Source organism: Rhinoderma darwinii, chromosome 1 (genome assembly GCF_050947455.1).
Source record: "Rhinoderma darwinii isolate aRhiDar2 chromosome 1, aRhiDar2.hap1, whole genome shotgun sequence".
In the NCBI taxonomy this organism is placed as follows: Eukaryota; Metazoa; Chordata; class Amphibia; order Anura; family Rhinodermatidae; genus Rhinoderma; species Rhinoderma darwinii.
In genome coordinates, this window is record NC_134687.1 from 267,582,540 (window position 1) to 267,597,626 (window position 15,087).

The following is a 15,087-nucleotide window of genomic DNA, read 5'->3' on the forward strand; positions in this document are numbered from 1 at the left end:
TAGAAGTTCTGTCACTCATAAAAAAAAGGAGTCCTAATCCAAGTTCCAAGCATAGAGACCGGTCAGGGCTTTTATTCCCCTCTCTTCCTTGTAGGCAAACACAGGGTCATTATAAACCTAAAAAAAATTAAACCTTTATCTGACCTACAAAAAATTCCGCATGGAGAGCATCACATCAAATATAAATCTCCTCTCCAGAGATTTTGTGACTGCCTCAATAGACCTAGAGGATGCTTACTATCACGTACCCATATGTCATCATCATCAAAGATACCTAAGGGTAGCAGTGACACTCAACGTGTCTGTAATTCACCTACAATACAGAGCCCTCCCCTTTGGCATCTCACAAGCCCCAAGGGTATTTTCAAAACGGATAGCGGAAATGACCTCTTACATCAGGATGAACGACATTCTCCTGATACCACATCTGGACGATTTCTTGTTGGTTGCTGAAACATCTCAAACCTTGACCCTACAGATACAAATAGTCCGAGATATACTAACAAAATTAGGATGGAACATAAATTTAAAAAAAATATAATTTAAACCCATCCAAAAGATGTGTGTTCTTAGGAACCCTGCTGGACTCCTCCAAGCAGATGTCCTTCCTTCCAGAAGAAAAAAACGGTCCCCTGATAAGCAGGATATCCGAGATCTACCTGAGCCATATGACATCTTTCAGGAAAGCTATGTCAGTACTGGGCCTCATGACATCATGCATCCCAGCTGTACTATGGGCTCACTTCAGATCCAGGCCACTACAGTGGGACATTTTAAATCAATGGGACAGGAGCAGTCTCTCCTTAGACCAACCCTTACACATCTCTTCCGCAGCAAGGCTGTCCCTCAGATGGTGGTTGAACAGGGAGAACCTCATGAGGGGGATTCCATGGAAGTTAACCTCTACACTCAACATGACCACAGATGCAAGTCCTTGGGGTGGGGGGAGCCCATTACGACTCCTCCTTCAGGGTCAGTGGGATCAGCAGACCGCTCAAAGATCCTCCAACTTCAGGGAACTGGCAGCCGTTCTTCAGGCCTTGAAGAGATCCATACATGCAGTCTCAGGTCAGCACTTGAAAATATATTCTAACAACACGACCACAGTATCTTATATAAATCGGCAGGGGGGTACGAGATCGGCCTCGCTGATGGACTTATCCTCACAGATATTTTCTCTGGCAGAACAACACCTATTGACTCTATCAGCTGTTCATCTGAAGGGAAGGGACAACCAGGTGGCAGACTTCCTAAGCCGAGAAAGGCTTCACCAATCAGAGTGGTGCCTGAATACAACAGTATTTCAGGAAATCATCCTCAAGAACCCCATCAATAGACCTATTTGTGTCCAAGGAAAACAGAAAAACCCAGAGATCCTTCTCCCTAAACCCTTTAGACCACCCAACAGCAATAGACGCATTCTCCCAGTATTGGAGTCAAGAGAGAGGATAAGCCTCCCCCCCCCCCAAACCTCCTCCCAAGAGTAATAAAAAAGGTCAGAGAAGACAGGGCCAGTGTGATACTAATAGCCCCCTTCTGGCCAAAGAGGCCATGGTTCACGTGGTTAAGAAAAATGTCTTCACACCAACCATGGGTTCTCCCAAACATCAGGGAAAAAAAGAGCCAAAATCCAGCGCTGGGTGTAAGTAAAAAGGAACTCCTGTTCCAATTTTATTGATGGAACAAAAATAAAATGAACTATATAGAAATAGTAGTATAGTTGAGCAGAGTACAGAGATGAGAGATGGGTAAAGGATCAGAATGAACCCGGTTAAATGGTGACTACGCGTTTCTGACACGTCTTGTGTCCTTATTCATGGCATGCATATTCCTTAACGGGGTTCATTCTGATCCTTTACCCATCTCTGTACTCTGCTCAACTATACTGCTATTTCTATATAGTTCATTTTATTTTTGTTCTATCAATAAAATTGGGTGTAAGTAAAAAGGAACTCCTGTTCCAATTTTATTGATAGAACAAAAATAAAATGAACTATATAGAAATAGCAGTATAGTTGAGCAGAGTACAGAGATGGGTAAAGGATCAGAATGAACCCCGTTAAATGGTGCCTACGCGTTTCTGACACGTCTTGTGTCCTTATTCATGGCATGCATGCCATGAATAAGGACACAAGACGTGTCAGAAACGCGTAGTCACCATTTAACCGGGTTCATTCTGATCCTTTACCCATCTCTCATCTCTGTACTCTGCTCAACTATACTGCTATTTCTATATAGTTCATTTTATTTTTGTTCTATCAATAAAATTGGAACAGGAGTTCCTTTTTACTTACACCCAGAGCTGGATTTTGGCTCTACTTTTTTCCCTGTTCGACCGCTGGCTGTGCGGGAATCCGGGAGCTGTCTGCTCTCAGACCCAACATATGATGAGCTGGAGGATTACCTCCCCCCCTCTTCCCTACTTGTAATTTTCTCCCAAACATGTCCAGACCTTCTATATCAGGGCCCAGTAATACACCCCAACATTCAGAAACTCCATCTGACAGCCTGGAAACTGAAAGGATAATCCTTTTAGGCAAAGAGGATTCTCAGAATCGGTCATCTCCACCCTACTAGCCAGTAGAAAACCGATTACCTCAAAAATATATCTGAGGTCATGGAAGGCATTCTTGAATTTTGCAGGCAGGGATATTGCCCGTAGAGTGAGTGAGATTCAGGCCCTCTGCCTTTCCTCCACATAACCTACTGCTAGATGATGGTCATCCTAAATACCTTACCAGAATTCCTTCCTAAAGTGGTCTCTCCCTTTCACTTAGACCAAGATATTGTCCTTCCCTCTTTTTGTGATTCCCCAAAAAATCAGAGGGAACAACAATTTAACTGTTTAAATGTAAGAAGGTGCCTAGTCCAGTACCTAAAGATTACCCAGGATCTAAGATCCTCAGAAAACTTGTTTGTCCAGTTTCAGGGTCACAACAAAGGTTCGGCTGCCAGTAAAGCCGCTATAGCGAGGTGGATCAAGCAGGCCATACAATTAGCCTACATAAATCAGAAGCTCAAGCCCCCAGAGTGTTTCGGAGCTCACTCCACCAGGGCCGTGTCCACTTCATGGGCAGAGAGAGCAGACGCATCCCTAAACCAAATATGTAAGGCTGCCACATGGAGTTCTCCTCACACCTTCTTTAAACACTACCAATTACAACTGCATACAGCCTCTGACTTGGCCTTTGGTAGAAAGGTGCTACAAGCTGTGGTCCCACCCTAAAAAATATTATTTTCTAATTTTACATCTCCAGGGGTGCTGTCATAGGTGAGAGGGTAAAAGATTGATTACTTACCGGTAATCGGTTTTTCAAGAACCTATGACAGCACCCCGCTGTTACCCTCCCATGGTTCTAGCAAATGATCCTCATAAGCTGGATCGCTAACCTTAAATTTAAGCATTTCTGTAAATATTGTATATATCAAGGTGTGAGGGAATTTCACAAAAAAAAACAAACATATAAACTAAACTACTTCTCATCCTGAGTTCTTTCTAAAGACTGGGTGTGTGGAGAGTTGTCCATTTTTATATCCTCCGATTTCCTGTCCAGCGGATGGGACGTCTCTCCAGGGGTGCTGTCATAGGTTCTTGAAAAACCGATTACCGGTAAGTAATCAATCTTTTTCTTTTGTATGGTTTGGTTATGTGTATAGAGATTGTTTTTAAAAGGAGACAGGAAGTATGGAATATGTGGTTTATGTATAATATATGTATGCGTTTAAAATGTAAACACAAATGTGTGTCCCTTTTTAAGACTAGAATTCTGGAGAAATAGAATATTGTGTATTTAAGTGCACCCAGAGGAGGGTGGGACAGGTTCATTTCAGAGCATATGAGCTGAGGATTGGGGTGCTGCTCGATATGAAGGCAGCTGCAATTCAACCCCTAATTTACCTGCTTTTTGTTTTATTTTGTATTTTACTCAAAATATATACGAGCATTGTTTGCCAAATCCTGAGTAAGGACTGTTTATGACGGCAAGAACACCCACACCCCAACAGAATCCCTTCGATCTGTCATTTATGCTGCTTATTGCTGATGCGCAACTTGTAAAGGAGGAGCTGCAGCTGGTCCTAAACTACTCTTAGCTACTATACAGAGTTGTGCCTGTTATAAATGCTAACCTGTGGCGAGATGTGCTATCTCCTCTGTCCATTCTCAACATACCAGGTTTCTTCACTATGGAGGGCTGTGTTTTTATCAAACAGTTAGGGTATGTTCACACGGCAGCGTCCGATACGGCTGAAATTACGGAGCTGTTTTCAGGAGACAACTGCTCCGGAATTTCAGACGTAATGGCATGTGCAGGCGTTTTTCGCAGCGTCCATTACGGACGTAATTGGAGCTGTTTTTCCATGGTGTCAATGGAAAACTGCTCCAATTATGTCAAGAAGTGACATGCGCTTCTTTGACGCGGGCGTCTTTTTTACGCGCCTTTTCACAGCTGCGCATAAATGACCGTCACAGTACATCGTAAAACCCATTCAAATGAATGGTCAGATGTGTGTCGACGCTTTGGAGCCGTATTTTCGGACGTAATTCGAGGCTAAAACGCCCGAATTACGTCCGTAAATAGTGTGTGAACCCAGCCTTATGGAACAGGGGGAGTTTCTTTCCTCAGTGGACATCAAGGATGCCTATTTGCACATTCCTTACCAGGCTCACCAGTGATTTCTGCGCTTTGCAGTACTGTCCCATTATTACCGATTTGTGGCTCTTCCCTTCGGTTTGGCCATGAGTTTTTACAAAGGTTTTTTCAGTCGGTGATGGTACTCCTTCAGACTAGGGGGGTGTCTGTCATCCGTACCTGCATGACCTTTTGATCAAGTGTCCCCTCCAGGGAGGACAACGAGACTGCACTTTAGTTCACTTTGAACACCCCCAAGTCAGTTCGATTGGATTATCAACCGCTTCAAATTCTGCCTGCCGCATTTCCAGCAAATCGTGTTCTTAAGCGTTGCCTTTGACACCCTATTTGAGTGTTTCTTCCTCCGGAGCGATTGTTGATACTTCAGGATGGGATTTGTTTTGTTGCACACAGCTGCTTCGAATTCACCCTGCCTCTGCATTAAGGTTCTTGGAACCAAAGTGGTTTTGATCGAGGCAATCCCCATGACGCAGTTCCACACGTACCCTCTTCAGCGGGCGATCCACTCCTTGGGTTTGTGGTACATTCTTCCCCTCTTGTCAGTCGCTTGCTTCGGTGGTTTATCTCCTCTCTGGCTGTCCTGCGGGGTTGCTTCTTCCTTCCACTAAACTGGCTGAGCCTTTTCACGGATGCCAGTCCTAAGGGGTGGGGGCACCTTTCGGAACCTCATGGCCCAGGAGCCGCGTTCTCCACAGCAATCTAACATTCCCATTAACCTTCTGGAGTTGAGCCATGTTTTGTGAAACAATGTTTTTGGCATTTGAAAGCTACGATTTTTGGCTTTTTTTCTAGCTTTTATTTTTGTAGTGTTGCAGTTAATGGTTTTAGTCTTGTAACATATATATCCTTTGCTGTGAAATGATAAAATATATATTTTTTTCTGTCATTGGAAGTGATATTTTTTTTTCTAATAATTAAATTGCTCGTTGTTTTTACAGGTATAGCACATCGAGATTTGAAACCTGAAAATATCCTCTGTGAAAGTCCACACCAGGTAAGGGAGTCTTATAACTAACATTTTAACCGGTCTGCGCAAATAGGACTGCAATAAAGGTATAGTCAAATGGATGGCATGGGTACAGGAGCTGTTCCAGCGACATCTTCAGTGGGTGCCAGTTGTAATATACAGACGACATTCCGCTGCAACGCCCGGGATCGGAGTTACCTCTGATGCGGCCATTTAACCACTTAAATGAATGGTGACCACGGCATCCAAGTGGCTACAGAGGGAGGGGGCTCACTCAGCAACCCATCAGCAGCTCAGGATCGATGGGGTGACAATGTCCCCCAGGCCTGCAATTGCTTTATGCTTATTAGGCCGTGTGGACGTGCATGGCCTAATAGATTGCCGGTGATTTTTACACTGACAGGCAATAATGTTTGGTATACTTTGTAAATTAAAAGCATTATATAAGCAAAAACGTGATCTTCTGTTCAAAGTCCCTTAGTGAGACAAAAAAATTGTTAATCACAGTTGAATAAAGTTTTTACAATAAAAATAATTTGCCCAACCGGTCACACGATAGTGGGGTGACGGTGGTTGGCATGGCAGTTTAGCGGCTGGCATGGCGGCTTAATAGGAGCCTGTCAGAAAAACGATATAATGCAATACATTAGTTTAGTATTCTGGTATATAGTGTAAGTGATCCAAAGATCATTGGTTCAAGACCCCTTTTGTACAAAAAAAAGTTATTATAAGTTAAAGAACCCCCCCCCCCCTGAGCATTGTTAAATAAATAAATAAATAAAAAACTAGTATTGCCGCATCTTTAAAGGTCTGAACTATTACAATATAACATTATTAAACATGCATGGTGAATGCCGATAAGAAAAGTAAAGCGCAAGAATCTGTTTGGTCGCTTCAACTTCTAACAACTGGAAAAAAGTGATCAAAAACTTGCATGTACTCCAAAATGGTACCATTCTTCATCAGATGCACTTTCTATTGACTGACTTCTTTTGTTCTGCAGAAGTTCAAAAGTCAGTGGAGAGTGCTTGACAAAATATGTGGTGTCATTGACCCTTGATCAGCCCTTATCTTTTATATCTCTAGCTGCCAGAAGTTTTTGGACGTTTTGTAGTTTTTTTGTAGCCAGGACAAGTTTCACATTTTTGACATGTACAAATAAAACCTAAATGACAATAAACATACTAAGCCCCATTTATATTTTATGAACGTAGACACACGACACGTTGTCAACATGCCATTCTACCGAGTCAAAAGCCTTTGCCGCATCCAGAGATGCTACAGCCCAGTCCTGCTGTTCCCCCCCCCCCCATCCAATCTGTGTCACCACCTGCACCCGTCTTATATTCTCCGAGGTGGACTTGCCCGGTATAAAGCCACACTGATCTGAATGGATGATCTCCGTTATCACATTGCATAACCTATTAGCTAGCATCTTAGTCAAGATTTTGTAATCTACTGTCAGCAATGAAATTGGTCTATATGAACCACATTCATCTGGGTTTTTGCCTGGTTTCAGCAACACAATTATGGTGGCGTCACACATGGATTCCGGAAGAGCAGAGCTCCCATAGCTATGTTCAAACAGGGCCAGCAATTGGGGGCCAGCAGCTCCCCATACTGTAAATATACCTCAAGGGGGATGCCATCTGGCCCTGAGGCCTTCCCCTTAGACATAGACGCCATCCCCTCCAAAATCTCGTCCACGGTAAACGGAGCATCTAGCATTGCCACCTGCTCGGCTGTCAAGGTAGGAAACGATATTCCATCCAGATACAGCTCCAGCTCATCCAGCCCATAATCAACCTTTGAAGAATACAGCTGATTGTAAAAATGTGTGAATTGCGCAAGAATATCCCCCGGGGAGGTGCAGATTCTATCGCCAGGCCCCACTATACCCATCACCGGGGGGGATCTAGAACTGTTCCGAACCATATGAGCAAGAATTTTACCCGATTGATTGCCCAATTCAAAGTGAGATTGTTTACGCAAAGTCTTATCCCTCAAGACCTGTAAATACTGTCTACCCAAATCCAGACAGGCATTCCGGTTAGCCGGTGAGGGATCCTGAACGAATGCCCCTTCCGCCTGTGAACTTTTACAATCGAAGTCCTCCTCCTGAAGGGCAGAAGCACGTTTCACATATGATATGGAGGATCTGAGACATCCCCTCAAATAGGCCTTGAGGGTACCCTACACCAGCGAACTATTCTCCATCTGAGCATGCGCTTCTATAAAAATTGATAGCTGATCCGGTATACGATCATTTTACTCAATGAGCTAAAGCCAAAACGGATGAATTTTACCCACTCCCCTTCTGCCTGCCTGTGGCCTTTTCAATGTCAGTAAGATTGGGCTGTGATCCGAGATCCCCCTCGGTAAGTGTTCTACAGAATCTACCTCCTGGAAAACAGCAGGCGAGCCAAAGATATAATCAATTCTGGACAGCGCATTGTATTGTGGGGTGTGGCATGTATACTCTCTAATCCCTTTGTGTGTCGCTCTCTACAGATCAATCCAGCCCATCTCATTTACAAGAAGACCTAACTGAGAGAGGCCTCCAGGACCTCTACCCCGTTCCCCTGAAAGCGATCTATACCAGGGTCCATAACCAAGTTAAAATCCCCCATCATGATCACCCAGGTAGGCTGACACAAATCGGACGGCCTCCTGAAGTATTGCCAAGGAGGCTGGTGGAGGATTGTACACGCCCAAGATCACATAGGGACATTCATCAATAACCGCATGTAGAAAAATGTACCGCCCCTCAGGGTCCATGTTGGATTGTAACAATTTCCAACGGAGCTCAACATGCACTAAGATAGCCACCCCCCTAGAATACGATGTGTGGGAGGCATGTCCCACCCACTGCACCCAGGGCTTACTCAAAACTCCTCACAATATCAGGTGTCATGTGTGTTTCCTGTAGACACGTTAAATGAGGACGCTGTCGCCGCACAGCAGCGAATATCATATGCCTCTTTTCAGGAGACCCCATTCCCCGGACATTCCAGGACATTAACCGTAATCCTGCCATTTCGTACTCTTAACACATATTGGAGAGCCATAGCCCAGAATCCTACCCACAAGCCCCTGAGTGACAACTGTCCCGAACCCGTCTGCGATTCCCACTGTTCCATAGGTGTACAACATTTACACCATTGCCGCCTCTTGTGTACAGCGCTATGGGCATACTAGCTGGACTCCGCCCACTGGTCGCTAAATTTTTTGGCCTTTGAAGGCCCTTATCGCTTAATGGGCGCATTCATTTATTTTTTTACTATAGTTATGCCATTTTGTGCAAGCGAGTGGATATATATATATATATATATTTAATATTTATTATTAATTTTTTTTCCCTCTGTGGTAAAACTAGGGTCCCCCACTCATCCAATAGCACGCCAGCGTGCTTTTTCCCTTTATGGAGGATCAGACTGCTCCTCCGATTTGGCTAGGCATGCACACATGACCGCCAGCAGCCAATCGCAGTGGTACAGGGTGTGGCCTAGCTTCCCCACTTTGTCCTGTATTCGGACAGACGCTGCATGGATCAGACTACCTCCTGATCAGTGCTGCTGCATCTTTGCCTCAGGGCGAGCACAAGACACTCTGAAACTAGGTAGGACCGGTCCATCGCCTTTTTCCTTCCCCTGCAGGTGCGATAGCCTCATTCCCTGAGTTTTACTCTCTGTATGAGTCTCTTTTTTTATTTATTTAATTTTTTTCCCCCCTAGCAGACCTTGATGACGGCTACCATTTCTTCCTAAAGGAGTAGTTATTGCTTAGCAGTACATAGTGTTTTTTTTTAGTTTCCCTACCCCACAGTTTTGTTTTCTTTGCAAGTGCGGTGTAGTGACCCACTCTACTGCCTTGCCTGATCCTAAGGGAGAACCTGGAATGGGCCTGTTGTTGGCCAGCATCACTTGGGGCATGATGACACATTTTTCTGCCAAACCTTCCCTGGACTAAATTGGGCCAGGTCCGCTCGACTAACTTAACTATCACTTTCCTCTTCTGCCTTGCCTCCCACTTTGGAGGTATGGTCCGGTGCCTCCTCCCTCGCTAGAGGGGTCTTGTCGGAGAGGGGATTTCTTATTCCGACTCAGGTTTAGCGGACAAGGGATCTTCTCCTCTCCCTACTTGACACTTTACAGCTCACTGATTCCACACCCTATTTTCACAATGAATATATATCCTTTCTATGTGCACACGGCCTATTTTCGGCTGTTTTTCAGACCGTAAATGCCCCAAAAAAATCGAAGCCTCCAAACATCTGCCCGTTGATTTCAATGGGAAAAACGGCGTTCTTTTCCGACGGGCCGTTTTTTACGCGGCTGTTTTGAAAAACGGGAGTGTAAAAAAACTGCCACGATAATGAAGTGCAGGTCACTTCTTGGGATGTTTTTTGGAGCCGTTTTTCATAGACTCTATTGAAAACCGCTCAAATTCGCTGTAAAACACCGCGAAAACCGAGTGGCGTAAACTTCTGAAAATCAGGATCGGTTTTCCCTTGAAAACAGCTCCATATTTTCAGACGTTTTTGTGTGTGAACATACCCTTAGCCTTAACTGTCCCAGAAGGTTTTCCCTGCTCATTCTGAAGTTAAAGGTATAGTTTAAGGAGTGGAAACACCCAAACAAGAAGTCCTTTCTAGTCGGCTGGATGTCATCTATCCTTTTTTTTTATTTTTATTTTTATTTTTTATATAAATTCTTTTATTTTCCATTTTCCAATAAACAAGAGACGATAGTGCAAACCTCAGCAGCACAAACATCGGCTCGCAGGCCAAAACGATTCTAATATGAAGTCCAGACATAAGAATAACGCCCAACTGAAACAATAGAAATGGACACAGTTGCCCTCTGCACCCTGAACCCACAGCCATGCACAAAGAACCGAGAGAGATAGTAAAGCAAAAAGAAAAGACAGAGAGAGGATTAGAAGGGAAGAAACACACAATGCCCCGTGTGCCTCAGGAATATATTCAAGAAGCCATAATGTTCCTGAACTCGACAGACGATTGGAATCTGACCCAATGGTACCAAGTTTTGAGAAATTTAGCATGGGTCCCTCTCATGGATGCCGTGAGATCCTCCATTCTCATAATCTCCTGGATCTTACCGAACCACATACCAATCGACAGAGGGCTAGTTCGGCTCCACGGCGCTGGGATATACGCTCTAGCTGCATTCACCAGATGGCGAACCACAGAGCGATGATACATAGATAATGGCCCCTCGCACAGATGGAGCAGGAAGAAGGCCGGCCTACGCGGAAGATGGAAATCCGTGAATTTGGAGGAGATACGCCACACCTTTGACCAAAAATTTGTCGGCAGCGGGCACTCCCAGAAGATATGTAAGATCGTGCCCACCTGGTCTCCACATCTCCAACACAGCGGCGAAACCGCAGGAATCATTGCATGCAACCTGGAAGGCACTCTATACCAACGTGATAAGATCTTAAAACCCGTCTCCTGAAACCTGCTAGCCATGGAGGACTTGTCATTGTGAACAAACAGTCTTTATGTTCTGTGGAAAATGTTAGGCCCAAGTCCCTCTCCCAGCTGCGCAGGTAGGAAGCTGTGGGAAGATTAGATGGGGAAATCAGTAGGGTATATAGCCTGGACAGAGAATGACGTAACGTGCCCGTACCTGTACAAAAGAGCTCAAAAGGGGAATTATCCCGTGCATGTTCCGAAGGGTTAGACAAGGACACGAGAAAATTTCTCAATTGAGTGATCGGCCACACGGTAAATGGAAGAGGGTCAGACAGAGCCGATAACTGTGGGCCAGTCATCCAAGCCTCCCCTTGTAAAAAATGCGTAGCATGCCCCTTACCTACCCGCAACCAATGCCGGAATGGACCCCGTTCTCACCCCAGAGGGAATGCGGGATTGCCCAGGACTGGGAAAAGGGGGAGGGAAACTGGGAAAGAGCCGGGGCGCAACGGCCAATGTGAGACCAATCGTCGTGTGCGTCCACACTGTTAGGGGAGTATCCCTGCCCAACCAAGGCAGAGCCTGCAGAGGAACTGCCAGCATGGACTTCTCCATCGAGATTCACTGTTTACCCTCCGTGTGCCTGAACCAATCCAAAATCCGTGACAGGTGTAAGGCCTGGTGATAAGAGACAAAGTCCGGAAGGCCCACCCCACCCTCACACGTGGAACGGAAAAGCATGGAGTGGGCTATACAGGCTGGCTTCCCCACCCATATGAATCTATGGAGTAAGGACAACAGGGCTTGAAAAAAGGTGCGGGGGATATGAATCGGCAGAGCCTGAAAGAGGTACAAGATCCGCGGCAGGATATTCATTTTAAAAATTGCACGCCTGCCGAACCAAGTAAAGGTGCCTGTCGTCCAGGAATCCAGGTCGCTCTTTACACGTTGGAGGAGGGGAGGGTAGTTCACTGCGTGAAGGCGAGAGAGATCCCTGGAGAGCTGAACCCCCAAATACTTGAGCGAATCTCTCGCCCATTTAAAAGAGAAGGACCCCGACAGATTTTCCACCAAAGACTGCGGCAACGAGACATTGAGAGCCTCCGACTTCTGATAATTAATTTTGAAGTTGGACAATTTAGAGTATCTACTCATCTCCGCCATGAGATTGGGCAAGGAGATCCTGGGCGTGGTGAGAAAAAAGCAGGTGATCCGCATACACAGCGACCCGCTATGTCTGAGTTGGAGCGAACCTGACACAGGAAGGCCTCCAGGCACAAAATGAAAATTAAGGGAAACAAGGGACAACCTTGCCTCGTGCCGTTGGCGATAGCGAGCAGGGACGAAAAAGTACCATTGACCTTAACCCAGGCCGAGGGAGAGGAGTAGAGGCTCAAAAACCATTGCATCATGTGAGTGCCCAACCCAATATGGCACAAGGTGGGCAGCATAAAATCCCTGTCGAAGGCCTTCTACCCATCCGTGGACAGCAAGAGCGTGGGCGGGGCCGCGGCAGCCGCGTGGTGTAACAAGTTAATGACCCTTGTGGTATTATCTCGAGCTTCCCTAAGAGGCATGAAGCCTACCTGATCGTAATGGATCACATTATGAAGGAGGGGGGTAATCCTATGGGCTAGGACCTTAGCAAACCACTTCAGATCCACATTTAGCAAAGAGATGGGGCGATAGTTTTGACATATGGATGGATCCTTCCCAATCTTGGGTATCACCGTAATGTAAGCCCGCAACGTGTCCGGAGGAAGGGAGCGCCCTTCAGTAAGTGAGTTTAAGGCATGCAGGAAATGGGGAGAGAGCAGGTCCAGACAGGCCTTATAGTATTGTATGCGCAAGCTATCAGGACCCGGCGCTTTCCCTGTCTGCGAGTCCTTCAAAGCCCAAGACCACTCCTCCGGGGAAATGGGCTCCTCCAGGACAGCGATGGCCTCCTGGGGGATACATTTCATCCCTGAGTACCTGAGGTTTGCCTCTATCAGCTCCAAGTGGCTCCCCCCATCCGCAGATGGCCCGAGGAAGATTATAAAGGGAGTGGTAATAGGCCCGGAAGGCCTCAAATGTCATGGGGAAGGTACATACGCCTATTGCTGGAAGCCTGGATATGGGGAACATAGGTACGTGATCGGGCTTTCCTAAGTGCCCGCGCCAGGGTCTTACTAGGTTTGTTACTGAATTCATAGAAATGACGTCTACATTTAACCAGCGAGGCCCTAGCTTTAGCAAGACAGAGGGAACCAACCTGAGCTCGCAGCTGCCCCAGCTCCGTCCCCACAACCCGATTCAAGGAGGCTTTATGGGACTGTTCCAGGAGATGTATGCGGGACAAAAGATCCAACAAGTGTGCCGACCTCTCCTTTTTAAGTTTAGAACCTATACGGATAAAGGAACCGCGGATCACACACTTATGAGCCTCCCAAATACAAAGCGGGTCAACCTCCGGTGGAAACGTGTCAAAATACTCCCGGACATCCCTACGAATGTCCGATACCACCGTCTTGTCCTGCAGGAGCGAGTCGTTCAAGCGCCACTGCCAGGAGCGAGGGTGGGCCGCTGGTAGTGAGAGGGAAAGAGTGATGAGCGCATGATCCGAGAAGGTAATCTCATCAATGGAGGCTGAGGAGAGGTCAGAGAGGTGGGAGTGACGTAGGAAAAAATAGTCAAATCTGGAGCATGTGTTGTGAGGGGCCGAAAAGAAAGTATAGTCTTTTGTCGATGGGTGCAGAAGCCGCCACGCATCGACCAATTGGTGATCGTGCAACAACCGACGTATAAGACGGTGAGCTGACCTGGGTAAAGAAGAGTGCCCGTGCGAGGAGTCTAATGTAGGATCAGAGTATTAGATCCTATTAGAGTGCCTTCCAGGAAGCCATCCAACTCAACCAAAACCCTCTCCAGGAAGGCAACCTGACCAGAGTTAGGGAGGTGATAATATGAAGCCAGTGTGACCAGTGTGTTAGCCAACCTACCTTTCACAAAGAGATCCCTTCCCGCTCCATCCACCCGAGTCTCCACATGCTCCCAAGGAAGGGACCGCAAGATCAGAATGGAGACCCCTTTGGTCTTGGAATCCGGTGACGCACTATGGTACCCCTCCGTATATTGGGAGTCCGTCAATTTTGGTATACAATCCGCCTGGAAGTGGGTTTCCTGAAGAAACGCCACCTGCGCTTTCTTCTTCCAGAGGAGACTGAGAATGGAGGATCGCTTTTCTGGGATGTTCAGGCCCTGTGCATTCAGGGAGACCACGGTGATGTTAGACATATTGGGAGAAAAGGAAAAACAGAGGAGAGAAGGCAAGGGGAGAGTGAAAGAGATCCCCTTAGACAGGACAAAAGTATCCAGAAATTAGAAAAATACTGCCCTACTAGAAGCGGAGTACAAAACCCCTCACCAACTCATCGCGTGTTATGCCGTCCTCAGGAGGAAAATACCCTCTGACCACGACACCACAACACGGAACCCTAATGGGGAACGAAGAACGACACCGGTGCAAAAGAAGCAATCCCTCAAGGAAATACAAATTAAATTAATAAGATCAAAATGAGCTAGACGGAACCCCGGACCCAACCGACAAACTATTGTGGACAGTGTTGACCTCCCGGCCCCTGACAGCTATACAGATGTAAATCCCCCGAAACAATAACCCCAGACCCAACATACTGTCCATAATGTCCTGTGCTCGGTCACCACCAGTTCAGACAGCTGCGCCTCATGAAGAACGCTGCAAACTAAAAATTAAAATACCAGAAAATATGCAAACTATAATCAAGGCCCCTGTGGTGGGAAGGAAACTAGGCTGTCAATCAGGTAGGACCGTCTCTGCGAGGGGAATGCCATCCACGTGACCTCAGCCTGCCAGACCAGTTTCTGGAACGAGGCGAATTCTGTCTCGCGCTTTAGAATCTTTTGCCAAGTCTGCCTTTGAGGCCTCCAGCTACAACTTACGCCTAATTTTTGCCTCATTGTCATGGCCCTCTCTCCGGACCTCCTCAGGGGGAACTGTTGGATAGGTC

At 46.3% G+C, this 15,087-nt stretch overlaps 1 protein-coding gene across 2 annotated transcripts in view; it reads left to right on the top strand.

The window, feature by feature from the left end:
* MKNK2 (MAPK interacting serine/threonine kinase 2) overlaps window positions 1-15,087 on the top strand; it is a 225,982-nt gene that overhangs the window by 145,998 nt on the left and 64,897 nt on the right. For both annotated transcript variants that reach the window (XM_075850463.1, XM_075850471.1), the window contains one exon: window positions 5,591-5,646. In XM_075850463.1, the coding sequence (XP_075706578.1) occupies window positions 5,591-5,646 (56 nt within the window). The remainder of the gene's footprint in view (window positions 1-5,590; window positions 5,647-15,087) is intronic.